The 23882-nt window shown below is 44.1% G+C and overlaps 1 protein-coding gene across 1 annotated transcript in view; it reads right to left on the bottom strand.

Moving 5' to 3' along the window:
- Positions 1-2112: 2112 nt before the first annotated feature.
- LOC107749392 (histone deacetylase 4-like) overlaps positions 2113-23882 on the bottom strand; it is a 50424-nt gene continuing 28654 nt past the window's right edge. Inside the window, exons 3-26 of the mRNA XM_016564531.1 lie at positions 23316-23551; positions 20088-20238; positions 19798-19918; positions 19222-19340; positions 16652-16780; positions 16472-16566; positions 15838-15948; positions 15283-15469; positions 14473-14645; positions 12572-12754; positions 12242-12425; positions 11305-11438; positions 10091-10193; positions 9782-9828; positions 9588-9695; positions 9434-9489; positions 9265-9352; positions 9056-9175; positions 7028-7125; positions 4239-4357; positions 3997-4130; positions 3805-3889; positions 3326-3461; positions 2113-3243 (exon numbers count right to left, since the gene is read on the bottom strand). Of these exons, the coding sequence (XP_016420017.1) occupies positions 3204-3243; positions 3326-3461; positions 3805-3889; positions 3997-4130; positions 4239-4357; positions 7028-7125; positions 9056-9175; positions 9265-9352; positions 9434-9489; positions 9588-9695; positions 9782-9828; positions 10091-10193; positions 11305-11438; positions 12242-12425; positions 12572-12754; positions 14473-14645; positions 15283-15469; positions 15838-15948; positions 16472-16566; positions 16652-16780; positions 19222-19340; positions 19798-19918; positions 20088-20238; positions 23316-23551 (2957 nt within the window). The 3' untranslated portion in view covers positions 2113-3203. The remainder of the gene's footprint in view (positions 3244-3325; positions 3462-3804; positions 3890-3996; positions 4131-4238; positions 4358-7027; positions 7126-9055; positions 9176-9264; positions 9353-9433; positions 9490-9587; positions 9696-9781; positions 9829-10090; positions 10194-11304; positions 11439-12241; positions 12426-12571; positions 12755-14472; positions 14646-15282; positions 15470-15837; positions 15949-16471; positions 16567-16651; positions 16781-19221; positions 19341-19797; positions 19919-20087; positions 20239-23315; positions 23552-23882) is intronic.

Genomic DNA, 23882 nt, shown 5'->3' with positions numbered 1-23882 from the left:
GTTTTGTAAAAATCGACGCGTTTCAAAAAGGCGGGGCATAGAGGAGAAACAATAATGTACAGTATGTGGAAAATAATGTGTTTTTTTAACTTTAAACCGCATAAACACATTTCATTACACCAAATACACAAAATAATGTTCTTTTTAGCAGCATCATATGACCCCTTTAATGTCACCTGTGTTCAGTCTAATTTCCTACTTTGTTCACGCCGGCCCTGTATTTTCTGCTTTAGTTCTGCCGTCTGTGTTTACACTGCATTTTCATTCTTTCATACAGTTCATGTTCCAACAAAAGTTTAGTTCTAAATTTTAAGTGCCATTGTTTAGAAAATGCTTTGTTGACTGACGTTTCATAGACATTCAGTTGTTATGGTTTCAGCTTTTATGCCATGTGTTTCTATCTGTATCTTAAATAAGAAGGGTTGATGATATTTTAAATGTATTGATGTCACTGTTATATAAGTTACTACACAACTGCAGTCACAGTTCTAAAGTGCTCGTGGCGGCGTGTTGCAACAGAAATATTCTCCATATACTCAGAAAACAGATACAGCTTTAACTCTCTGCAGAACTAATCTCTCCGTCTCCGTCTCTGGCTGTATGCAGATTTCCTAAAGGTGCTCCGATTGTTTTTGTTGTCAAATACGTTATGGGATGTTGATGCGTTATAGAAACGAAAATGGTGTGTAAAATTGATTTTAAGATTAAGAAATAGATGATAATGAACTTTTTGGCCAAATTAGAAAAGGATTTAACATAAACCCTACCACACATTTGTGAATCAGTGGGACAGAACTTGACGTTTGTAATGCTTACTGCTTCAGAACACATTTAAGAAGCTGCTCGAGCCAGTTTTCGACGCTCCTCAGATGAGATAAAGTCTTTGGACCGGATGACAGAGCTGCGAGTCTAAACTTTAAAACGTTCCTGTTGTCTGTTAAACCTTTAATTTCATGGCACATTTTAGTCTGTCAAATTACAGCATCAACTGGATTATTATTATTTTAACTTTATTTTTTGTGTGTGTTCATGAACAGAATAGATTGAGCTAAAAAATGCTTGGCAGAGTTGAAGGAACCTGAGCTCATACTTCAGTCAGTAAAATATAAGGTTCCTCTAAATGAGTCCACTCATAATATAAATTATATATATATATATAAAATTGCAACACAAGTGAACATTGTCACAGCTTTATTTAATTTGAATTCGTAAATAGAGGTTGACATCCGCTTGTAGAACATGCTCCGTATGTCTTCACGCTGAACGTGATGCAGGTGATGAACTATGATAGTTTTTATGTTCGTTTCTCGCTGTACAACTTTGTCAGTTTGTCAGTTTTGAATAAAGTTGTGGGAGTTTTAGCATTTAGTGAAGTGCGTGAATAAAATACTATTAAAACAAACCATGCATGTTACAGATTTTTTTATTTATTTTTTGTGGCGCTGTGTGCAGATGGAAACAATCGAAAAGCTTTGGATTAATGTTTTATTATTATTTCAGTTACTGTCATAGACATACTGTTTCTCTGTAAAATCAGCATGTAGCAATTTCACCAAAAAACTGAACATCACTGACCATCAAGCAAGTGTTTATCAGGTTAGAGCTGATTATTTACTCCTAAACTCTCATTAAAACAAAACAAGGTGTTGTATATTTGAGACCACTGTGTGCTGCTCACAATATGTTACATGCATGCACACAGAACAGTGGTGAATGAGTTTTTCATATATTTAGATTTCCTTTCATATACAAATCTACTTTGACATATTTGTGGGTTTTCAACCATTCAATCACGATGACTGATTCTGTACTTCCATGTTTTGTTCAAAGTGTTCATGTAGCTCAAAGTACATGATACCAAATGAAACGCAAATAATGGAACTAAAATCCACTAGCACAAATAATAAGCAAAGTCAAGTGAAAAGTACAAATATACAAATATCTGAAATGTCAGGTAATAAAAAAAAAAAAGGAATGAAGTAAAACTGTACAAAACAGGAATGACTAATTAATTACTAAAACCTAAAAAATGACCAGTATCTGAACTAAAAAACTGAGCATTTTAACAGCTGACGAGCTGCAAAGTAAGACGAACTAACTGGATTCTTTTAGAGGTGAAGCTGTTGTCGTTAGAGAAGGCAAATTAAATGAAGATTTCACATGCATATTTGTGTTGATCTTGTAGATACCGATCCCTCCGCATGCTCAGGGGTTTACAACATTAGCAAGCTGCAACTTTCTTTTTACAAGGTTAGTTTGGCTCAAGAGGGACACGAGCTGGTTTGGAACATTGGTCGTCTCTTGTCTCATGAAAAATCATTTCACACACGCTGCGGTCTCGTAATCCGGGTCAAACACTGCACTGTGGTTAGAAACAGGTGCAACAAAAGATGCAAACATGCTCTGGTCAGACCTTCTGGTCTCTGGTTCAGTCCGGGTGTTTTGTAGTTTTTCTCCTGTAATGCACGCCAGTCAATAACCCACGCCTGCCTTCCGCTGCGTTACATGGAGCTACGCTGAGCCACGGTTACGCGTCACTGGAGGCGCAGAGAGTTTTCTGCAGTGTTTGTACAGCTCATTAGAGAAAAGAACAAAACAGTCATCGCTAGACAATATGTGTTTAGGACTAAAGCGTGAACGCTGTCCAAGTAAACATGCTGAAAAGGCTTTCTCTTCTCTAAAGTCAACCCACTGGAATTATGGGTAACGTGTTTATGACATTACTGACTTAAGGCAAAGTTCTTCAGAATTCATTCGTAGTTCATTCATGAATCCCAACAAAGGCACTCAGTCTTTGAGAAACATCTGTAAAGTGGCACTGATGCGTCACGGCGCCACCGTGTGGTCAATCCCTGTAGTGTTTATGGTGAAGTAGTCTAGTGTCTTACTAAATAAACGGCGGGTTTCTGGAGCCTGTAGAGGGTTAGTTGGGCGCTGTTTCTCCATCCGTCCCTCTGTCAGAACGATCTGCCGGCTGACATCTGCGACGAGGTGTGCGCGCATCCAGCCAAACATCTCAAGTGACTTCAGCTCGAGCGCGTTGCGTTGGGGCCACAGTGCTAGCGGGCTACAGCGCTAACGCGGCGAGTTAGCCTTTACCCTGACGTCTCTCTCTGCTCAGTGAGGATCTCCGTCAGACGAGACCAAGTCAAACTGACACAGAGACCCAGAAGAGCTCAGAGCTCTGGGAAAACTCTCGTCCCCTACATCGGCGGCTCCTCTTCCATGGGTTCATCCTCCGTCCTGAGCAGAAACACAGCAAAGACGGTCACACGACAGAACCGAAGGACAGGTGGAAGGAAGAAAGCAGGGAAAGCGGATGTACCTTTTCTCCAGTGCTGCGACAGATAAAGAAGCCATTGCCGTCACCGTCTCGTTCTCCTCAGAGTCGCCTCTCTGAGCTTCCAGCAGAGACAAACCCGCGCTGGGCGCAACCCGCTGGACACACCGCCAGTACTGACCTAAACACAGAGAACAGGACACACAATCAGCTCCACAGGACCCTTCCAGCGTCAGTTCAGCTCCACTGACAGCATCTGTGGCCTTCAGTTTGTACAACAAGCCAAATTCAGAGTTCAGCATGGCGTCGATCACGGCTTTGATTCGCAGGGTTCTGAGAACATGTACAGCTCATCTCGACCGCAACACAAACCGTTCTGGATTATGGGGTCTGTACATAAAATAAAAATATTTACACAGAGAAGAGGTCAGTAAGTGATTCTATCACGTATTTAATTGTGTTTTGCCCTGTAGACTTCCACTGTAAGACATTTCATTCTTCTTGAAAAGACCTGAATGACTCACTGTGATTTTCTAGGACTTTCTCTATGGAGCGCACAGCGTTTTCATTGGGTCTCTGCTTCAGGACGTCTGCAGAAAGCGGCTCTAGCTGTTCAACACAAAAACACAAGCAATCAAAGTCACAAATCTATCTGTAAAAAGTCACCTTACACAAATGAAAACTTACAAAGCAAAGGATGATGGGAACTCGTTTACCTCTATCCCCAGCAGCGCTGAGACGCAGGCCTCGGACGCGTCACATATGGCCCTGAGGTCATGACCTCCCTCCAGCGCCAGCACCACTCGACCCCCAGCTAACCCCATCAGCTGTTTAGTCAGGTGACCCAAACCTGTCACAAAACCATGTTGGTGGCTTTTACTGAAACCATCCAAACAACAAATACAGCTAGACACAAGTGAGTTCAGGTGTCTTGTTCACGGTACAGAGCGGCGCTTACATCTGGAGGAGAGTTTATATCCTCCCAGCGGAGGAGGGTGTCCTTCCACCGCATCAAACCCTGCCGACACCAGCACCAGATCTGGAGCAAACTCGCTAGCGATCGGCATAACCACCGTCCTGTGAGGTCAAGCATTCACAGAGACACAAACCTTCACATTATCAACTAAACGTGACTGCAGGTTATTTATGGGACAGACAGACATTGTGCAGTTCCTGCGAATCTTCAGCCTGGCGCAAAATATTAGTTTTTAAAAAAATTGCCTGCATACAATTTCTGAAACTATGGCTCCTAAACTCTACAAACAAAACATTACGGATCTCTTGCAAAAGCAAACACTTTTTTTCCCCCAAAGTATTTTAACTCCTATAAAAATTGTGTTTTTGCATTAAAGCTCTACACACAAATGATTGGCCAAACTACACACAGATATGAGAAATGGAAAACACTACTATCTTGTGTCTTTTGTTCAGTGTGCAGTGGAGTTTGTCACATGCACAAGTGCAAAAATACACTGTATAAACTGATGAACTTTACAGTTATTGAACTGGACTGAATCCTCACTGACCTGCACTGTAGAACCACACTATCGGCTTGTTAGAGCTGCTTTAATTTGAGTTTGTTACTCCTGCCGTCTGTTCTTCGTCTGTGAATTACTCGATTAGCTGGATTTTATTGTTGGCGATCTGACATGATCCAGGATTGTTTGGTTCTTCGAAGCTCATCCTGGAGTTGTTGTCATAGCAACAGGTCCGCTAGCTCAAACCTGCTCGGGAGCAGCTTATTTAACGAAAACAGGATTAGTTTGTCTCGTTTTAAGTGAAGATGATACTGAAAGTCTGTCCCAGCCACTGCTACTTTCTTACAAGAGCACCATACCGAACCAGGAAAATGAATTTTTAAAAATAATAATATTAATAATAAAATTAATTGGTAACACTTTACAATAAGGTTCATTAGTTAAAATGAACTAAGTTTGAGCAATACTTCTACAGCATTTATTAATCTTAGTTAATGTTAATTTCAACATTTACTACTGCATTATTAAAATCAAAAGTTGTGCTTGTTAACATTAGTTAATGCACTGTGAATTAACATGAACGAATGTATTTTCATTAACATTAACAAATATTAATAAATACTGTAATAAATGTATTGTTCATTGTTTGATCATGTTAGTTAATACATTAACTAACCCTAACTAATGGAACCCTATTGTAAAGTGTTAGCAAAAATGTAAAATATTTAGAAAATAATTAAAATGTTGCGTAATCTATAATAACAGACACGGCCAATTTGACTCGCGGTGAGATTTATTCGTGAAGGAATAATAATTGCAGTCAGACTCGCACACATGACGTACAGTTAGCCGTGCATTAATTTGAGCGGTGAGCTTTTATGCGGGTGATGCAGACCACTTCTCAAATCTCTAAATGCTTTTATGATGCACAATTAATTTAAACACAGTCAGTTATGTCTTAAGGGATTTAGAAACTTTAATTAATGCGGTCACACATAGCAAATCCCTTTCAAAATCAATGAATTGCTAATTACAATACTCTTGACATTGAAAAATGCAAAGCCTGTACAAATACTAGAAATGGTGAAAAATACTTGGGAATCATTTAACTAACTGTTACACATTTTATTTATGCGTTATAACTTTTGTGTAATTTTGCTCACTTGGCTGCGTCCCTGATCTTAATTACAGTATATGATGTCATTACGTTGATCTCTTGCTGCCAGCCAATCACTGCACTGCTATCATGGTTTCGAGTATCGGTATATATCTGCCCTTTCTGATGAACATGTCAACTCGGAGTAATGTTTGCAAACTTGCTTGAAGAACCGAATTAGCCAGAGGTCAGTTATCAGGATTATAAGATCTGGCATCTATCAAATCATCTCGGATGTGTTCAGCGAGGTACGAAGAACGGATCCCTGCTTTGACACGATCTGTATTGTATAAAGCATTATAGAAATAAAGGTGACTTGACTTGTATGGATATCCAGTGTAAGTACTGTACACAGTGCTTTATACAATACAGACGGTTTCAAAGCAGCTTTAGTGATGAACAGGAAAACAGTGATGCAAACAAAATTAAATTCTGCTGTAAGGTAGCTCTTGAAAGAGGACAACAGGTAAACAGTCAACATTCAGTCGAAATCAGTTCATTGTTCAATAACTCTGTAAATCCATTAATTATGAAATGAGTTTAATTACTCTATAAAGCAGCTAGAGTTTGGATTTCTAAATGATCTAATTAGGTATATTTACACTACAAAAATAAATGCAAGGAGGTAAAAATAATTTATTTCTTCCGCAAAACATTAAGTTTTGATTTCTAAGTGAACAAATGATGTAGAAATGGTTTCACACATGATCATTAGCTGTAGGTAATCAGCAAATAAGTGTGGCATTTAAATGGCAGCGTTTCTCAAATTAAACAAGTGCTGTTGGTTTAGAAAGATTTGTCTAATGCAGAGAACTGTGGTGATTTTACATTGTTTTCTACATAGCTCACATCTAACTGTATTCTGTTCAACAGTCGAAATCAGATTCTGTCCTTAAAACCACAAGAACGAGCGACTGCTCGACAAACAACACAACTCGTGTGTGTGAGCGAGAGTGTGATCATGTATTTAAACACTAAATCACCTCCTGAAGTCTTAAAGCATCAGTCACACTCACAAACAGCTGACCGCTGATGAACAGATCTGATGAAGTGAACAGAACTGACGAGCAAATGAAGAGCGAGCGGAACGTGTTCGATGAGAGACGCTTTTACCTGAAGGCAGCGAGGTATTCTGCGTCACCCATCGGTGGATCCAGACCTCCAGTAAACGCCACGTTGACGTTGAAACCGACTCCCGGCCCACTGCCCACCTGTTCAGAGGAAGTGCTGCACGAGTTAGGAATAAATCAAACTTCCCACAATCCACGCACTCGTATCACTGCATTACCTCTTCAGGAGCGCCGCTGCCCGGAAAGAAATTACCATCATCGTATCGATGAAGTGAAACGTACAGAACTCTGGGATCGTCATAGAACGCTTGTTGAGTTCCGTTGCCATGATGAACGTCCTGAATGTGGTTTAAGAAAAATTATCAAATGTTAAACGGAAAGAAAAGAAAATACAGAAGTGCCAAATAATTCTTCTAAATAAACTCACCCAATCAACAATCAGAATTTTGCCGACATCGAGTCTTTGCTGTAGGAGTTTAGCTGCTATGGCAACAGAGTTAAAGTAACAGAAGCCCCTGTGATTGGACGAGAGCACCAATGTTACAGGAGTAAAGGAAGACAGCACAGAGCGACACTAACACAGAGACGCGTCTCACATGGGCGTGCTCTCCTCTGCGTGGTGTCCCGGCGGCCGGACCACAGCGAAGCCGTTCTGCAATGAAGCCAGAGACACACCGCTCTACGTCAATCAAATAATACAGACAGACATACAGATACACATAAAGAGAGAAAGACAATGGCAGACGGCAACCTTCAGCTCTCCTGATGCCACTTTGAAGACGAGTTCGACCACAGAACCGACGGCCAGACGCGCTGCGCTCGACGAGTGAACTTCATTCCAGACCGTGTCACTGTCGACCTTCACAGACAAAGCAGAAACCTTCCTTACATGCTGCACAAATGATGAAGAGATGGTTGAGACGCACTTCATTTAATTCTACTCACCCCAATACCGCCACACGGCAGCCTGACGAACATGGAGATGACAGAACCTGAGCCAGACAGAGAGAAGATGACTTATCAGAGATGCAGTCTGTGTCTGAGTGAAGCAGGGGTGTCCAAACACGCTCCTGGAGGGCCGCTGTCCTGCAGAGTTCAGCTCCAACCCCAACAAAACACACCTAAACCAGCTAATCAGGGTCTAACTAGGTATACTAGAAACTTCCAGGCAGGTGTTTGGGAGCTGGTTGGAGCTAAACTCCACCCCTGGAGTAAATGATGACAGGATCTTCTTTTGACTTGGACATGACTTACTGTCCAGTTTCTGCCGTAGTGGGTTGGTCCCATACAACATGACATGAGCTTCAGAATGAACCGTCTGCAGTTCCTCTAATGTGGCTTTTCTCCCACGGATACACTGAAAATACAGGACAGAGAGATTGAGTAGAGCACGAGAGCGCCCCCTGCTGACACATCATGAGGTGTACTGCCTGCAGCTCAGCGCCTGAGGAAAATAAAACAACAACAGGGTCCAAAACCAGCACTCGCCAGTGAAACGCAGCTCTAATATTAGGAAGGGCAGCACAATGCACAATTTGAATCAAACTTTAAGGATGACAATCTTAAACTCACATAAGTGATTCAGAGAAAAATGGGACTCGCGTGTTTGTGAACAACTATCTATATAAAAATTGACCATCAGAAGATTTTTTCCTGAACGTTATGTGGAAAATTCCTCACATTAAAATAGCAAAACAAATTCACAATGTGTCTAGAGGTTTTTGTTAGGCTTTTGATTCAGCTCAAGCATCAAGCTGTTCATCAGAAACGGACAAATAACTCCAATATTACAGAAGAAAAAAAAAAAAAGATTTATTTTAAGGAAAATGACAGAGTTTGGTACCAAACCGCGACAAACGCCAGTCGCCCTTCTCTGCAGAACGCGATATCTTTTACCTGAAGGCAGCGAGGTATTCTGCGTCGCACATCGGTGGATCCAGACCTCCAGTAAATGCCACGTTGACGTTGAAACCGACTCCCGGCCCACTGCCCACCTGTTCAGAGGAAGTGCTGCACGAGTTAGGAATAAATCAAACTTCCCACAATCCACGCACTCGTATCACTGCATTACCTCTTCAGGAGCGCCGCTGCCCGGAAAGAAATTACCATCATCGTATCGATGAAGTGAAACGTACAGAACTCTGGGATCGTCATAGAACGCTTGTTGAGTTCCGTTGCCATGATGAACGTCCTGAATGTGGTTTAAGAAAAATTATCAAATGTTAAACGGAAAGAAAAGAAAATACAGAAGTGCCAAATAATTCTTCTAAATAAACTCACCCAATCAACAATCAGAATTTTGCCGACATCGAGTCTTTGCTGTAGGAGTTTAGCTGCTATGGCAACAGAGTTAAAGTAACAGAAGCCCCTGTGATTGGACGAGAGCACCAATGTTACAGGAGTAAAGGAAGACAGCACAGAGCGACACTAACACAGAGACGCGTCTCACATGGGCGTGCTCTCCTCTGCGTGGTGTCCCGGCGGCCGGACCACAGCGAAGCCGTTCTGCAATGAAGCCAGAGACACACCGCTCTACGTCAATCAATAATACAGACAGACATACAGATACACATAAAGAGAGAAAGACAATGGCAGACGGCAACCTTCAGCTCTCCTGATGCCACTTTGAAGACGAGTTCGACCACAGAACCGACGGCCAGACGCGCTGCGCTCGACGAGTGAACTTCATTCCAGACCGTGTCACTGTCGACCTTCACAGACAAAGCAGAAACCTTCCTTACATGCTGCACAAATGATGAAGAGATGGTTGAGACGCACTTCATTTAATTCTACTCACCCCAATACCGCCACACGGCAGCCTGACGAACATGGAGATGACAGAACCTGAGCCAGACAGAGAGAAGATGACTTATCAGAGATGCAGTCTGTGTCTGAGTGAAGCAGGGGTGTCCAAACACGCTCCTGGAGGGCCGCTGTCCTGCAGAGTTCAGCTCCAACCCCAACAAAACACACCTAAACCAGCTAATCAGGGTCTAACTAGGTATACTAGAAACTTCCAGGCAGGTGTTTGGGAGCTGGTTGGAGCTAAACTCCACCCCTGGAGTAAATGATGACAGGATCTTCTTTTGACTTGGACATGACTTACTGTCCAGTTTCTGCCGTAGTGGGTTGGTCCCATACAACATGACATGAGCTTCAGAATGAACCGTCTGCAGTTCCTCTAATGTGGCTTTTCTCCCACGGATACACTGAAAATACAGGACAGAGAGATTGAGTAGAGCACGAGAGCGCCCCCTGCTGACACATCATGAGGTGTACTGCCTGCAGCTCAGCGCCTGAGGAAAATAAAACAACAACAGGGTCCAAAACCAGCACTCGCCAGTGAAACGCAGCTCTAATATTAGGAAGGGCAGCACAATGCACAATTTGAATCAAACTTTAAGGATGACAATCTTAAACTCACATAAGTGATTCAGAGAAAAATGGGACTCGCGTGTTTGTGAACAACTATCTATATAAAAATTGACCATCAGAAGATTTTTTCCTGAACGTTATGTGGAAAATTCCTCACATTAAAATAGCAAAACAAATTCACAATGTGTCTAGAGGTTTTTGTTAGGCTTTTGATTCAGCTCAAGCATCAAGCTGTTCATCAGAAACGGACAAATAACTCCAATATTACAGAAGAAAAAAAAAAAAAGATTTATTTTAAGGAAAATGACAGAGTTTGGTACCAAACCGCGACAAACGCCAGTCGCCCTTCTCTGCAGAACGCGATATATCCGCTCCACCAATCACAGCGCACCATTCCACGCACTCTAGACAGTAACAACCAATCACAGCGCACCATTCCACGCACTCTAGACAGTAATGGCGGCGCTTTGAATACACCCGGCATCCTAGTTTTCCTCATCTATTTTGTGATCAACAAACAAACTTAGGGCTGCATGATAACTTGTGTATTTTCAACAGTTTCAATATGAAAAATAAATTTGATATTGATTCAATGGATTTATTGCATTTTGGGGAAAAAACATTTTTTTATAAGAAATCTTTGAAAATCAAAATCTGGATTAGAATTTTTAATGTTATTATAACCTAAAGATGCTATGTGAAAGATTGAAACAGAAAATAATGGTTTTCATCTAGCCACTTTCTTGGTAAAGAAAACACATTTTTACTCAAATTAATCAAAATGGATTTATAGCGTTTTGGAACCAAACTCTTCAAATATTCTTGGCCAGTAAATTTCACCATTGGCAGGTGTGACCAAAGATTACTCCTGGACCCTTACAGCACAAACAGGAATGTTGGTAGTGTTCACGTGGCTCGTGACTCATGTTATCAGATGTGTCCCACCTCGCACTGGCTGCGCAGGCCCGTCTCCTGCAGCCGAGACCAGATGCTCTGGATGCGCCCGGCGTGTTCGGGGTGTGTGTTGCTGTTGCCACACATGCACTGGTGCTTCTGCATGAGAGAGTCGTACACCAGACCTACAGAAAAATGCACAAGGCACATGCAGAAACTTTCACTGGAGCGTTCATGAATTCTGTATTAAAGGCAAGGCAAGGCAAGTTTATTTATATAGCACATTTCATACACAATGGTAATTCAAAGTGCTTTACATAAAAGGAAGTAAAATAATCATAAAAAAGAATCACAACACTAAAACAAGGAATTTAAATGATTTAAAAATTGATTTAAAATGAATTTAAAACAGTTAAAAATAGAAAATGATTATACATAAAATATAGTGCAATCAGTTCGGACATCGCACAGTGCTCATTCATGAAGTCGCCGCAAAAAAAATGGCTGCCCACTGCTCCGGGTGTGTGTTCACAGTGTGTGTGTGTTCACTGCTGTGTGTGTGCACTTTGGATGGGTTAAATGCAGAGCACTAATTCCGAGTATGGGTCACCATACTTGGCCACATGTCACGTCACTTTTTCACTTTCAGTAAATGCACAGCTAAACAGATGAGTTTTGAGTCTGCATTTAAATGTGACTAATGTTTTAGCACATCTGATCTCTTCTGGAAGCTGATTCCAACTGCGGGCGGCATAATTGTCTCTGTGCTGTGATGCGGTCGGAAACCAGATTGAAAATTGTCCAGGTATCCATTTGAGTTTAAGTATTTGTTCAGCTGATTAAAGACTACCTTTTCAATAATCTTGCCTATAAAAGGAAGATTTGATATTGGTCTATAGTTGCTCAAAATGGTGTTATCAAGATTGCTTTTTCAGTCACAGTTCAGTTCAGTTTAAAGTTACAGAGAGGGCAGTACGGTGTGACGCACCTGTGGTAAAATGAGGTCTGGAAGGCTGTTCCTGCAGGCTGATGAATGAGGCAGACGCAGGAGATGACTGGGCTCTGGACAGAGGACGGTGCCCTGGGAAACTGACCGATGCACCGGCCGACTCCATGGATGCTTGGTAGTTTCTGAGCTGATGGATCCTCTGCTGCTCCAGTAGAATAGCCTGCTGCTCTCACACACACACACACACACACACACACACACACATTACAGGTGCTGTGGACTGACAACCACCACAAGAGGGCGACACAAACAGCAGACACAGCATCTCTCTCTCCCATTGGTTCTCCTTGAGCTCTAGGTGTCTCGCACCTGTTTGAAGAGCAGCTCTTGTTCTTCCTGTCTCTGCTCCTCTGTGAGATCAGGAGGTTCCTGTTTAATGAGGAGGCTCATGGGAAGTGTTTCCGTCTGTGTGGCATCCTGCTGCTCTCGGAGCTCTTCCTCCGTCTCTTCTGGGTGGCTCTGGTGCTGCCGATCACAGGGTTTACTCAACATCTAACAGACAGACAGAGTAAAGACGATAAATCCTAATAAATCATTGTTTCAGGGTAGGGCTGGGTGGTATATCGAGTTTGTACGATATATCGATATATTCTTCATAAGCGATATGGTATGAAGCAATACCGTTTATATCGATATACAGTAGTTTGATACGAGCGCATCTGAAAAATAGTGGACGAGACAGAGTGAGCTGCTGCGGGGCAAGTGCATAATCCATTTTGTCCTAAACATGAGACATGCTTTATATTAAGGGCTTTAAAATAACTGGTAAGATATAGCATAAAAATACAGAGACTTTTTTGGCCCTATCGCCCAGCCCTATTTCAGGGTACACTGTTGTTGCTGAAAACGTATATTGAGTTTATTAGTCCTTTTGCTGATGCTTTTGTCCAAAGCAACTCACATTGCATGTTATCATTCCCTGGGAATCAAACCCATGACATGGCGTTGTTAGCACCATGCTCTACTTTTCACCATTTTACATTTTTTCACCATGCTTTCTTGAACCATATTGAGGTGTTCTCATTTAGACAGACAAAACAGCTGCTCTTCATTCAGGACTGCAGGGACTGTAGGAAAGAAAGTCAGGCGCCAGAGAACGTTACTGACGTCAGAGCCTCCTTTGTTGCCTCATCTTTATCTTTTCTTCCAAACAAGCGTTTCTTTTTTCCTTCCTTCTGAACATGAGGAACTCCAGAGTGAGAAGCTTCCAGCCGGAGACCCTCTGCTGAAAGACTGCTGTTCAGTGGTGTGTTTAAATACACAGACACGCAGAGACTCGCACGTGAGAAGCACACAGCCCTGCAGAGTTTAGCTTCAACCCTAATTAAATGCACCTGATCCAGTTCTTTAGGCTTATTTGAAAACTACATGCTATGTGTCGAAGCAGGAAATAAACTCTGCAGGGCGACTGTGGCTCTCCAGGAACTGAGTTTTGCACTAGGTTTGTAAAAAAAAAAAAAGTAGAATTTCAAATATTCGTCGAATTAAAAAAAAAAATCCACATTTTTAGTTCTGCCTCAGCCGTCAGGCAGCTTATCAGTGGCGCACGAAATGCGACGACGATGTAAGTGTCATTGCATTTGAACGCTTTTGTTAGCCTATCCAGTTGAACTCACTAGATGCGGCGCTGCTACGTTGTTCATTCAATATATTGCAGAAAACGAGCGCATCAGTGTGGAGATGTTGTTTACGTCAAAACTGAAACCAAGCCGTTCACACAGAACGCATATTTATCTCATTTTCTATAGGGACATCTATCATCTAAATTAATGTAAATTCAACTTTTAAAAATTCGAATATAATTTGAATTTTGATAATATTTAAGTAAAAAATTCGAATTTTGTTTTTCAGTCATTTTGACAGCCCTATTTTGCACCCTGCTGTAGAGCACCACTGAACAAGCCCGTTCTGCTGATATGAAACCTTGACCTTACATGACCTCAGCTGGCCACGTCTTATGTTCGGCGGGACTCGAAACTCAGCCCAGATCCTCAGCTGTCAACATACCATCATGTGCTGGTAAAATATCTGTTTCCTTGCAGCATTCACCATTAACCACATGAACGGTAACAGCAGTAAACAGAACCTCGGGGACGATATTAATCACATCCACCTGAGATATTCCCAACAACTGAGTCTCCGCTACAGCTAATTATTACAAGCGTTTCATCTGTCATGGTAGGGATAGGGTGAAGAGATTGATGTCTGACCTTGTTGATGTGGAGCTGCTGGAAGTGCTGCTTGTGTTTCTCCAGGAACTGCTGGTGCTGTTGTTGAACCACGAGCTGCTGGAGCGCCTGGCTGCTCTGGGGCAGAGGAGCCGACTGTGTGCGGCCCAGCGGCTGGTGCTGACGCAGCTTCTGCAGCGACCCCGCTCCCATACCTGCAACAACAGACAATCCTCATGAACACACGCATGCGGGCGCAAGGATACACTCACGACGGCTGGGCAGAGATAATCTGACAGCAGTCTCGGTTCAACTGAGTTTCCAAAACCGCTTGACACTGAAACACCCTGTAAAATATGTTAATTCATTCGGAGTTCTCCACAGACGTCACGACCGTCCATGCGTGGCTGACCTGGCATCTGAAGACGGCTTTGGGTCCCGCGGGTCTCTGCACCCATTTGATCGGGTTCATTGTTTCGCTTCCTGCTCCCATTCAGATAATTAGAGGCATATTCTTCTGGTCCTGTGGGAGCGCGAGTGAACCCAGCTGGCACGCGGTGCTGGCATGAAGATCGCTCCGCCTGGCACACCGTGTTCCTCTGACCTGCCGCGAGCGACTCGGAACACTGATCTAATTAACCGAGGGACCCCGGACTCGGGCCGCACCTCAGCGCCGTTCTGGGCAGCGGACTGTTCACACATTTCAAGGTTTATGTAACGCTTTGACAGCGGCCCTGGGAAATGCTCCGCGATCCGGGCCAGTAGCTATTACGCAAATAAAAAGGTTTGTAATGGCCTGCACACTGTTACTAAACCAGGACAGAAACTCAAAGAACTCTGAGCTCTACTCACCTGCGGCTAAAGGACTCGGTGGGGCTGATTGCTCCAGAAGGACCATGTGCTGCAGCAGTGCATTGTGGGAGTTTGCAGTGTCCGAATTGCCAAGAAATGACGGTAGGTGAGAGGCGACCAGGAACGGAGTGCTTATGGGTAAACCGGTCACAGACAAACATTCGCTGTCAGGCTGGGTAGACGTCACCTTGTTGAAGAAGCAACAAAATAAAACTGAGCCTTTTCCAAAGCATCACATGACGAAGCAAAAGGAAGATGAGTGCTGACCAAACGCTCCTAACCAGGTGGACAAATACAGGTCGATTATGACGGTTTCTCACACGCAGATCAGATCAGTACGGTATTAACTGTGAATGTTACAGTGTTACAGTCTAATTACTATGTTTATGTTCCAGTATAAATATCTAAACATCCTTTAAAAACAAATTTAATTAAAAGGCAAAACTAACTCAAATCAGACAACTTCAGAGAATCTGTCTTGAATTAAGTGCATTTTTCTAACCCCTTGTAAAAACGGTTGTAACAGCACAAGCTCAGTTAGGTCTGAACACTCACGTTGTTGGTGGCAGTGGCCGGCAGACCCAGGGTGATGTTGGGTAGTGAAGGAGACGTGTAGAGAGACAGCTGACTAACCGACCCGTCCTGACCAGCCGGCCTGTGAGACGACTGGAGCACATTCACATCAACACTTTTAGCAGATGCTTTTATCGAAAGCGATTTAAAATAGACGAACATAAGCAATTTACCACAGAGCCAACAGTATTCATAGTGTAGAATGCCAGGTTTATTAGAAAGCTAGACTAGGAAACAAGCTAGAGCAGAGATGAAATGTAGAGAAAGAAGAATTGTGTGTGTGTGTGTGTGTGTGTAAGAGGTCTGCACGGGCTTTAAACTGAAGCCCGTACCCGAGTTTTTCTTTCGCTACAAACCCGAAACCCAACCTGAAACCTGAGAGTAGTTCGGGACCCGTTGGGCTCGTGTCGGGTAGCAGACCTCTACACACACACACTCACAGACACTCACAGACACACACTCACACACACACACACACACACAGACACTCACTCACACACACACACACACTCACTCACACACTCACACACACACACACACACACACTCACTCACACACTCACACACTCACACACACACACTCACACACTCACACACACACACCAAACTAGCCTCACCTCAGTCACACTGATGCCGTTCTCGCACAGGTTTCCGTGTGAGCTGTTGTTTGGGGAACTGGGTCCAGATCCAGGAGCGCTGCTACACACCGAATCTACGGACCATCAGAAGAAGAGACAGAGTTTGTCTGTGTGAAAACAGTCACGTGTCCATGCCAGCAAACATGCATCTTGCATCACCTGCCATGTCCAGAGAGCGTTTCTTGAGCGTGCTGATGGGACTGTCTTTGCGGCGCAGTAACGGGCTGCTCCTCCGCTCCGACACCTTCTGCTTCAGCCGCGAACGCAGCTTCAGGTTCGGTTCAGACGCTACAGCGACACACACAATGACAGAAGCTGTTTTCACGTGCTGCCTCGCTATATGTAGAAACTGTGAATAGAGTGCATGTTTCATTCAGAACGAGGTTTGTCCAACTGCTCCATGCCATCACAGGCACAAGTGCAGATGCTAGTAATACTAGAGTTACTAGCGGGAGATTCTGTAGGCCTCACCACAGAACAAACACAAGCGTCATTACAGCACACGCAGGCGATGATGCTCACCGATACATACGGAGTGGAAACCTAACACAGAAGAGTGAGGTGAGGGAGAAAACATAACCTGGAAACCAGCTTCACAAGAGCAAAGTAATGATTGCAGACTACCCACAATGCTTCAGTACATTCTCACATGATTCTCCATGGATTTATCAGAGACTCTATGCGCTGCCTGGCACCGATTCATGAGGTTTGGTAAGTTACTATGAGCACGTCCACAGAGGTTTTGCTGTCGGGTATGAACAGCAGCAGATGCAGAGCCTCTTCTTCAACACAGAATGGCTCAGATCGTGACGTGTGCCATATTCTCTCATTTGATTTTCAAGATGACGATCAACTGCACGCGTCAGACGTCGCTCTGCGTGCTCTCCATCCGGCAGTAGATTTACCTCTGTTTGACATCTTAAGTCAGAATCTCAGCATTACAAGAAAAGGTCGATTCATTCGGCTGTTGTCCCGCTCTCTATTCATTCAGTCGTTACTGGAAATGATGCTCGTGGCTCTGTGAAATACGGGAGGCTCCTAACAAACGGCTTTCCATTAACATAAGCAAATTCCACAAACTCGTCACTAGACGGGAAAAGCGCAGAGAATGAATCGGGTTATTGAGGAGAGCCGCTGCTCTGGGACGAGCCATCCGATCACTTCACCTACAGGACGGTTTCATCTTATGTTGTGTAGGACGTCAGACGCTGCTGTTTGTAGCATATCACACACACACACCGTCTACACTGTTTAGCTGCAATCACAATGTTGGGGAAAGTTAAATTTGCTGTAGGACAGAAACATATGAAGTTATTGAGGATCTACAGCAATGAAACATCAAGACTGAATCAAACTAAATCTGCTGAAGCTCTCGATCCTGAAGCCCAAACACACTCTTCTCAGTCTGACTGATCCAGTCTCCACACACACACACTCTCACACACACTCTCACTCACACACACTCTCACTCTCTCACACACACACTCACTCTCTCTCACACACACACTCTCACTCGCACACACACTCTCACTCACACACACTCTCACTCTCTCACACACACACTCACTCTCTCTCACACACACACTCTCACTCGCACACACACTCTCACTCACACACACTCTCACTCTCTCACACACACACTCACTCTCTCTCACACACACACTCTCACTCGCACACACACTCTCACTCACACACACTCTCACTCTCTCACACACACACTCACTCTCTCTCACACACACACTCTCACTCGCACACACACTCTCACTCACACACACTCTCACTCTCTCACACACACACTCACTCTCTCTCACACACACACTCTCACTCGCACACACACTCTCACTCACACACACTCTCACTCTCTCACACACACACTCACTCTCTCTCACACACACACTCTCACTCGCACACACACTCTCACTCACACACACTCTCACTCTCTCACACACACACTCACTCTCTCTCACACACACACTCTCACTCGCACACACACTCTCACTCACACACACTCTCACTCTCTCACACACACACTCACTCTCTCTCACACACACACTCTCACTCGCACACACACTCTCACTCACACACACTCTCACTCTCTCACACACACACTCACTCTCTCTCACACACACACTCTCACTCGCACACACACTCTCACTCACACACACTCTCACTCTCTCACACACACACTCACTCTCTCTCACACACACACTCTCACTCGCACACACACTCTCACTCACACACACTCTCACTCTCTCACACACACACTCACTCTCTCTCACACACACACTCTCACTCGCACACACACTCTCACTCACACACACTCTCACTCTCTCACACACACACTCACTCTCTCTCACACACACACTCTCACTCGCACACACACTCTCACTCACACACACTCTCACTCTCTCACACACACACTCACTCTCTCACACACACACACACACACACACCTCTTGCCAAACTCATGGCAGCATGCTGGAATGCACTAATGCTGGCCAGAGTAAACTGTGGCTCATATCCAGCGCTGGGCTCGAGTCAACAGCATCGCACCGGCTTCACTGCTAAGTGAATAATTATACAGTACAAGCAGCGCTCAGCGACGGCTTCCTCTGAAGGTTAGGATCCGTTCACGCCAAAATTCACGCAAGACAAGAATCTCACCAAAACAGAGCCGCTATTTCTGTCAGTTTGCAGAAGGACTGATGATAACACGTGAAGTGAAGCACCTGTTTTGCGCAGTGGAAAGTCATCTTTGGAGTCGTAGACGCCCATGGCAGGAGGGTTGTAGATACTAACACTGGTCTGAGGAGGGGAGCTCTGATCCAAAGAACTGTGCTGAGTTTTCCTGCACAGAAAAAGACAGACAGAGAAAATAGAAAAGCAGTAATCAAAACACAAGCGATGGGAAAAACATGATGAACTGATACGGGCCACAGGCTCTCCAGCTTTAACATCAGAGTAAAGATCAGCAGCGTGAATCATTGTAATTATGCACTACAGTGAGGAGGGTTAGGGTTACGCAACACATCCAGACACATGGGCTGCAGGTTCGAATCCCATTTTCCCTCCATTTGCCCCCTATGTTCTCAGCTGCCTGACACATTGAAGCCAAAAAGGCCACGAGAGAAAGGATTTCAAGCTGAAAAGTGTTATATTTATACACCACAAATGTTGCTGAATCACCCGTCTCTGGTTAGAGCAGATACACAGGTCTGGTTAACTGTTTGTCACTCTGACTGATGTTTTCATCCGTTTGTGCTTGAATAACTAACAGAAGTGGTGCTGCGTGTGACGTTTCTTACCCGTACCAGTAGCGTGGGTTGTTGGAGATGCAGTGGTTGAGACTGCGCTGAGCGAGCGCTTTCTTTTTATTCAGAACAAACTCCTGCAGACGCATCTTCACCTCTGTACTGGCCACCGCACCTGTTCACAGCAGAGCGCAGGATTTACCAAAGCTCGCCGCCAGACGAAACTGCTGAGCACAGCTTTGTTATTTCAGTGTAACTGACGTTTAATACTACTGGCATCAAAAGGATTCTCTTACTTAGAAGTAACACGGTGAAAAACTGACTGGGACACATAATGAACTCACTCTCCTGGCCGCGTTCTTTGTTCTTGAGGAGCTGGAGCTTCTGCTCGCGCTGCTGTTTCTCCAGCTCCTGCTCCAGCCGGTGCTGCTCCATCTTCCTCTGATGCTCCAGCAGCTCCTGCTGATGCTTGAGGGCCAGAAGCTCCTGCTGATGCTGGTGACAGAACAAGCACAGGTTAACAGCTGGTTCATGTGGCTAGCGGTTAAAGATGAGGGACAATATTAGTCAGGTGTACGAATCAAACCCAGCAAACAGAAACTCATGACGCATCAGCATTGAGCAGCTGAGCTCAGGTTACTCCAGGCTGAACCTGCGCGGTCCGTCACATCTGCCACATGTCTACAAGTCCATACAACTATGCCGGCCCTTCCCATCAGCAGATTATATCCACACATTTGTAAGTTACTGAACTCACACTGTATGACGTTACAGAAGGTTGTCCGGTTCCTTTCACACAGCAGTGTTGTGTTTCTTGTTAATCTGCACGTTAACACAAAGACTCGCACACAGAGTAGCTCTCGTGCTGGGCTTTTCTTGCGCATTAGTTTATCGGCGGAACATACCAACTATTCAAACTGTGTGGGGGAATCCTAAACTGAATCATTCACTACACTAACGAAAATGCCGTTGCGAGTCCTGAAAATTTACGAGTGTGTGAGTTTGCTTAGAGAATGCTGATGTCACTGCTGCAAACTCCCATATATACAAATAATTCTTTGAAAAATATAATTCACCTGCAGCCAGTAGGCCCCTGGGCTTCAGCCCGTGTGTTAATGTGCCCCTGACCAACGGTCTTGATTTTAATCATCATCCGATCACAAGCTGAACAGCTGATAACAGTTGGTGGTGATTGACTGGTGCACCATACAATACACAGAGGACTGTTGAGGCACACAATAAAGCCTCAAGTTTATTGCATTGCTCCCTCATTTTCTTCTGCAGAGTTTCGCTGTCCGTGTCTGGATGCCCTACAAACAGAACCCACAGCCGGGTCAGTCCACTAATAAACACTAGTGTGTGTACAATGGACCAAGAACATGCTTTGTTCTTGAGGAGCTGGAGCTTCTGCTCGCGCTGCTGTTTCTCCAGCTCCTGCTCCAGCCGGTGCTGCTCCATCTTCCTCTGATGCTCCAGCAGCTCCTGCTGATGCTTGAGGGCCAGAAGCTCCTGCTGATGCTGGTGACAGAACAAGCACAGGTTAACAGCTGGTTCATGTGGCTAGCGGTTAAAGATGAGGGACAATATTCGTCAGGTGTACGAATCAAACCCAGCAAACAGAAACTCATGACGCATCAGCATTGAGCAGCTGAGCTCAGGTTACTCCAGACTGAACCTGCGCGGTCCGTCACATCTGCCACATGTCTACAAGTCCATACAACTATGCCGGCCCTTCCCATCAGCAGATTATATCCACACATTTGTAAGTTACTGAACTCACACTGTATGACGTTACAGAAGGTTGTCCGGTTCCTTTCACACAGCAGTGTTGTGTTTCTTGTTAATCTGCACGTTAACACAAAGACTCGCACACAGAGTAGCTCTCGTGCTGGGCTTTTCTTGCGCATTAGTTTATCGGCGGAACATACCAACTATTCAAACTGTGTGGGGGAATCCTAAACTGAATCATTCACTACACTAACGAAAATGCCGTTGCGAGTCCTGAAAATTTACGAGTGTGTGAGTTTGCTTAGAGAATGCTGATGTCACTGCTGCAAACTCCCATATATACAAATAATTCTTTGAACTCCCCCCCCACCTACAATCCCTGCCGGTACGAGACTCGAACCCACAACCTTTGGGTTACGAGTCCGACTCTCTAACCATTAGGCCACGACTTCCCCATGGAGCGTCCACACGGAGCGTCCACAGCGCTCAGCACAATATCTGATTCATTTAACTGGACATCGGCCATGTTTTCTCTTCTTTGAGGGCATTCTGTGCTCAGCGGCGGTGGACTGAAGCGCCAGTAACGTTTACAGTAAGGCCCTTCACAACCTCCGTCACCTGCGCAACAAATCTGCAGAAATGAGTGGATATATCACACTAGATATTTAAAAGATGAAGAGACCTCAGATGAAGATACCCTTTTATAGACGCTTTAATTAAAAGTGATTGCTGAGAACCTTTCTAGCTTGTGTGAAGTAACCCAAGACTCGCAAAATTCCCTGATAGCCCTTCGGACAGGCACTCTTCAGACTTTGGTAGCCCGAAATTAATAAAAAAAAAAGTGTATATATATATATTTTTTAAATACAGAAAATTGGACAGGAGTCGAAATGTCAACCAAAACATTTTCAAAACACAAATATCAAGGAAGTAATTTACTTTAACTATTTACAGGGTATCTGCAGGATTTAAAAAAATTTATTTAATACATATTAAACTGTAAAATGACATGATTTACAGTTCAGACACAGGTTTTCATAAAAACAAAATATCTTATAAAATGATAAACATCACATTTCAGCCTTTAAACCATTTTTAAGAAAAGGGATGACTCAAACGTATAAATTATTATATTAATTTTTAAGCATATAAATATATATCATACTTGTCTTAATTTAGATTTTTAGAAGGCACATTAGCTTCTTTCACATTTACAACTCTGCGTGTTTGCTGCGTAAATAACGGGTCAATATTGGCATTGATCTGAACAAACAGCAGAAGGCTTACTGAGAATACAAATGAATTCTCTGCCACTAGATGGGGCTTTTGGAGCGGCAGAAATAAAGCGGTTTACTCGGCTTTACACAAAGCAGCGTTGCGCTCATAAATGCCACTTTATCAGGCATCAGGAAAGATGAAATGAAAATGCCATTCACAGATTTATTCACACAGCAAGTGTTTTGACCCTGAAACGTGCAGTGCTAATATTTATTCAAAGAAATCCATATCGTGAGTCTTATCTTTTCATCCCCAAATCTAAGACCTCTTGAAATTATAATACATTTTTTTAATACCTTTTAAGGTATTTAAGAGTTTTCATGATAAAAATTTGATACAATTAAATTGATGACTTTTTAAGGACCCGCGGGAACCCTGTGTTTAAGATGATGGGCAGTGATACATTTTGGGAGCCCGACTGGAAAACACGGTAGCCCCGGGACGTCAAGCTAGCTATACTGTGAGCCCTGGAACCTGAGGTGAATAATCAGTGCTGATCGTCGGTTAACTCTCGACAGACACTCACACTCTTAGCAGCTCTGAGCTTTAACCACTACAGTCCTGACCTTCATGTGTTCCTGTAACTGGGCCTCATGTTGTCGCGAGAGCTGCTCGTGTTTCCGCTGGAACTCGGCGATGAGGATCTGCCGCTGCAGCTGCTGCTTGTGTTTGAGCGCCAGCAGCTCCTGCTGTAGCTGCTGCTCGCGGCGGGTGGAGTCCAGCGACGGTGACAGCTCCACGCGCAGGGCCATGGGGATGGCGGCAGGAGGAACCCTCGCGGGCAGAGCGGAACTTAGCTCAACTGCAGAAACAAGACAAAAACACATTGACGAGACGAGCGCAGAGACACGGATTCTAACAGGCCGAAAGCTGGAGAGATACAAGCCTGACATCAGATCAGTGCGACTCGGCCACAGATAAACGACCACAACTTCTTTTAGAGCTACAACCAGCGGAAACTCTCTGGAGCTTGAAGTGAGTGACCCACAGGACACACACTCTCTCACACACACAAACACACACACACTCTCTCATACACACTCACGCACTCACACACACACACACACTCTCTCACACACACACAAACACACTCTCTCATACACACTCACACACACTCAAGCACTCACACACAC

This window comes from Sinocyclocheilus rhinocerous, unplaced genomic scaffold (genome assembly GCF_001515625.1).
Source record: "Sinocyclocheilus rhinocerous isolate Xijiao unplaced genomic scaffold, SAMN03320098_v1.1 scaffold79, whole genome shotgun sequence".
NCBI classification, from domain to species: domain Eukaryota; kingdom Metazoa; phylum Chordata; class Actinopteri; order Cypriniformes; family Cyprinidae; genus Sinocyclocheilus; species Sinocyclocheilus rhinocerous.
The sequence above is the reverse complement of the archived record's forward strand: the minus strand, read 5'-3'. Positions and strand labels throughout refer to the sequence as shown.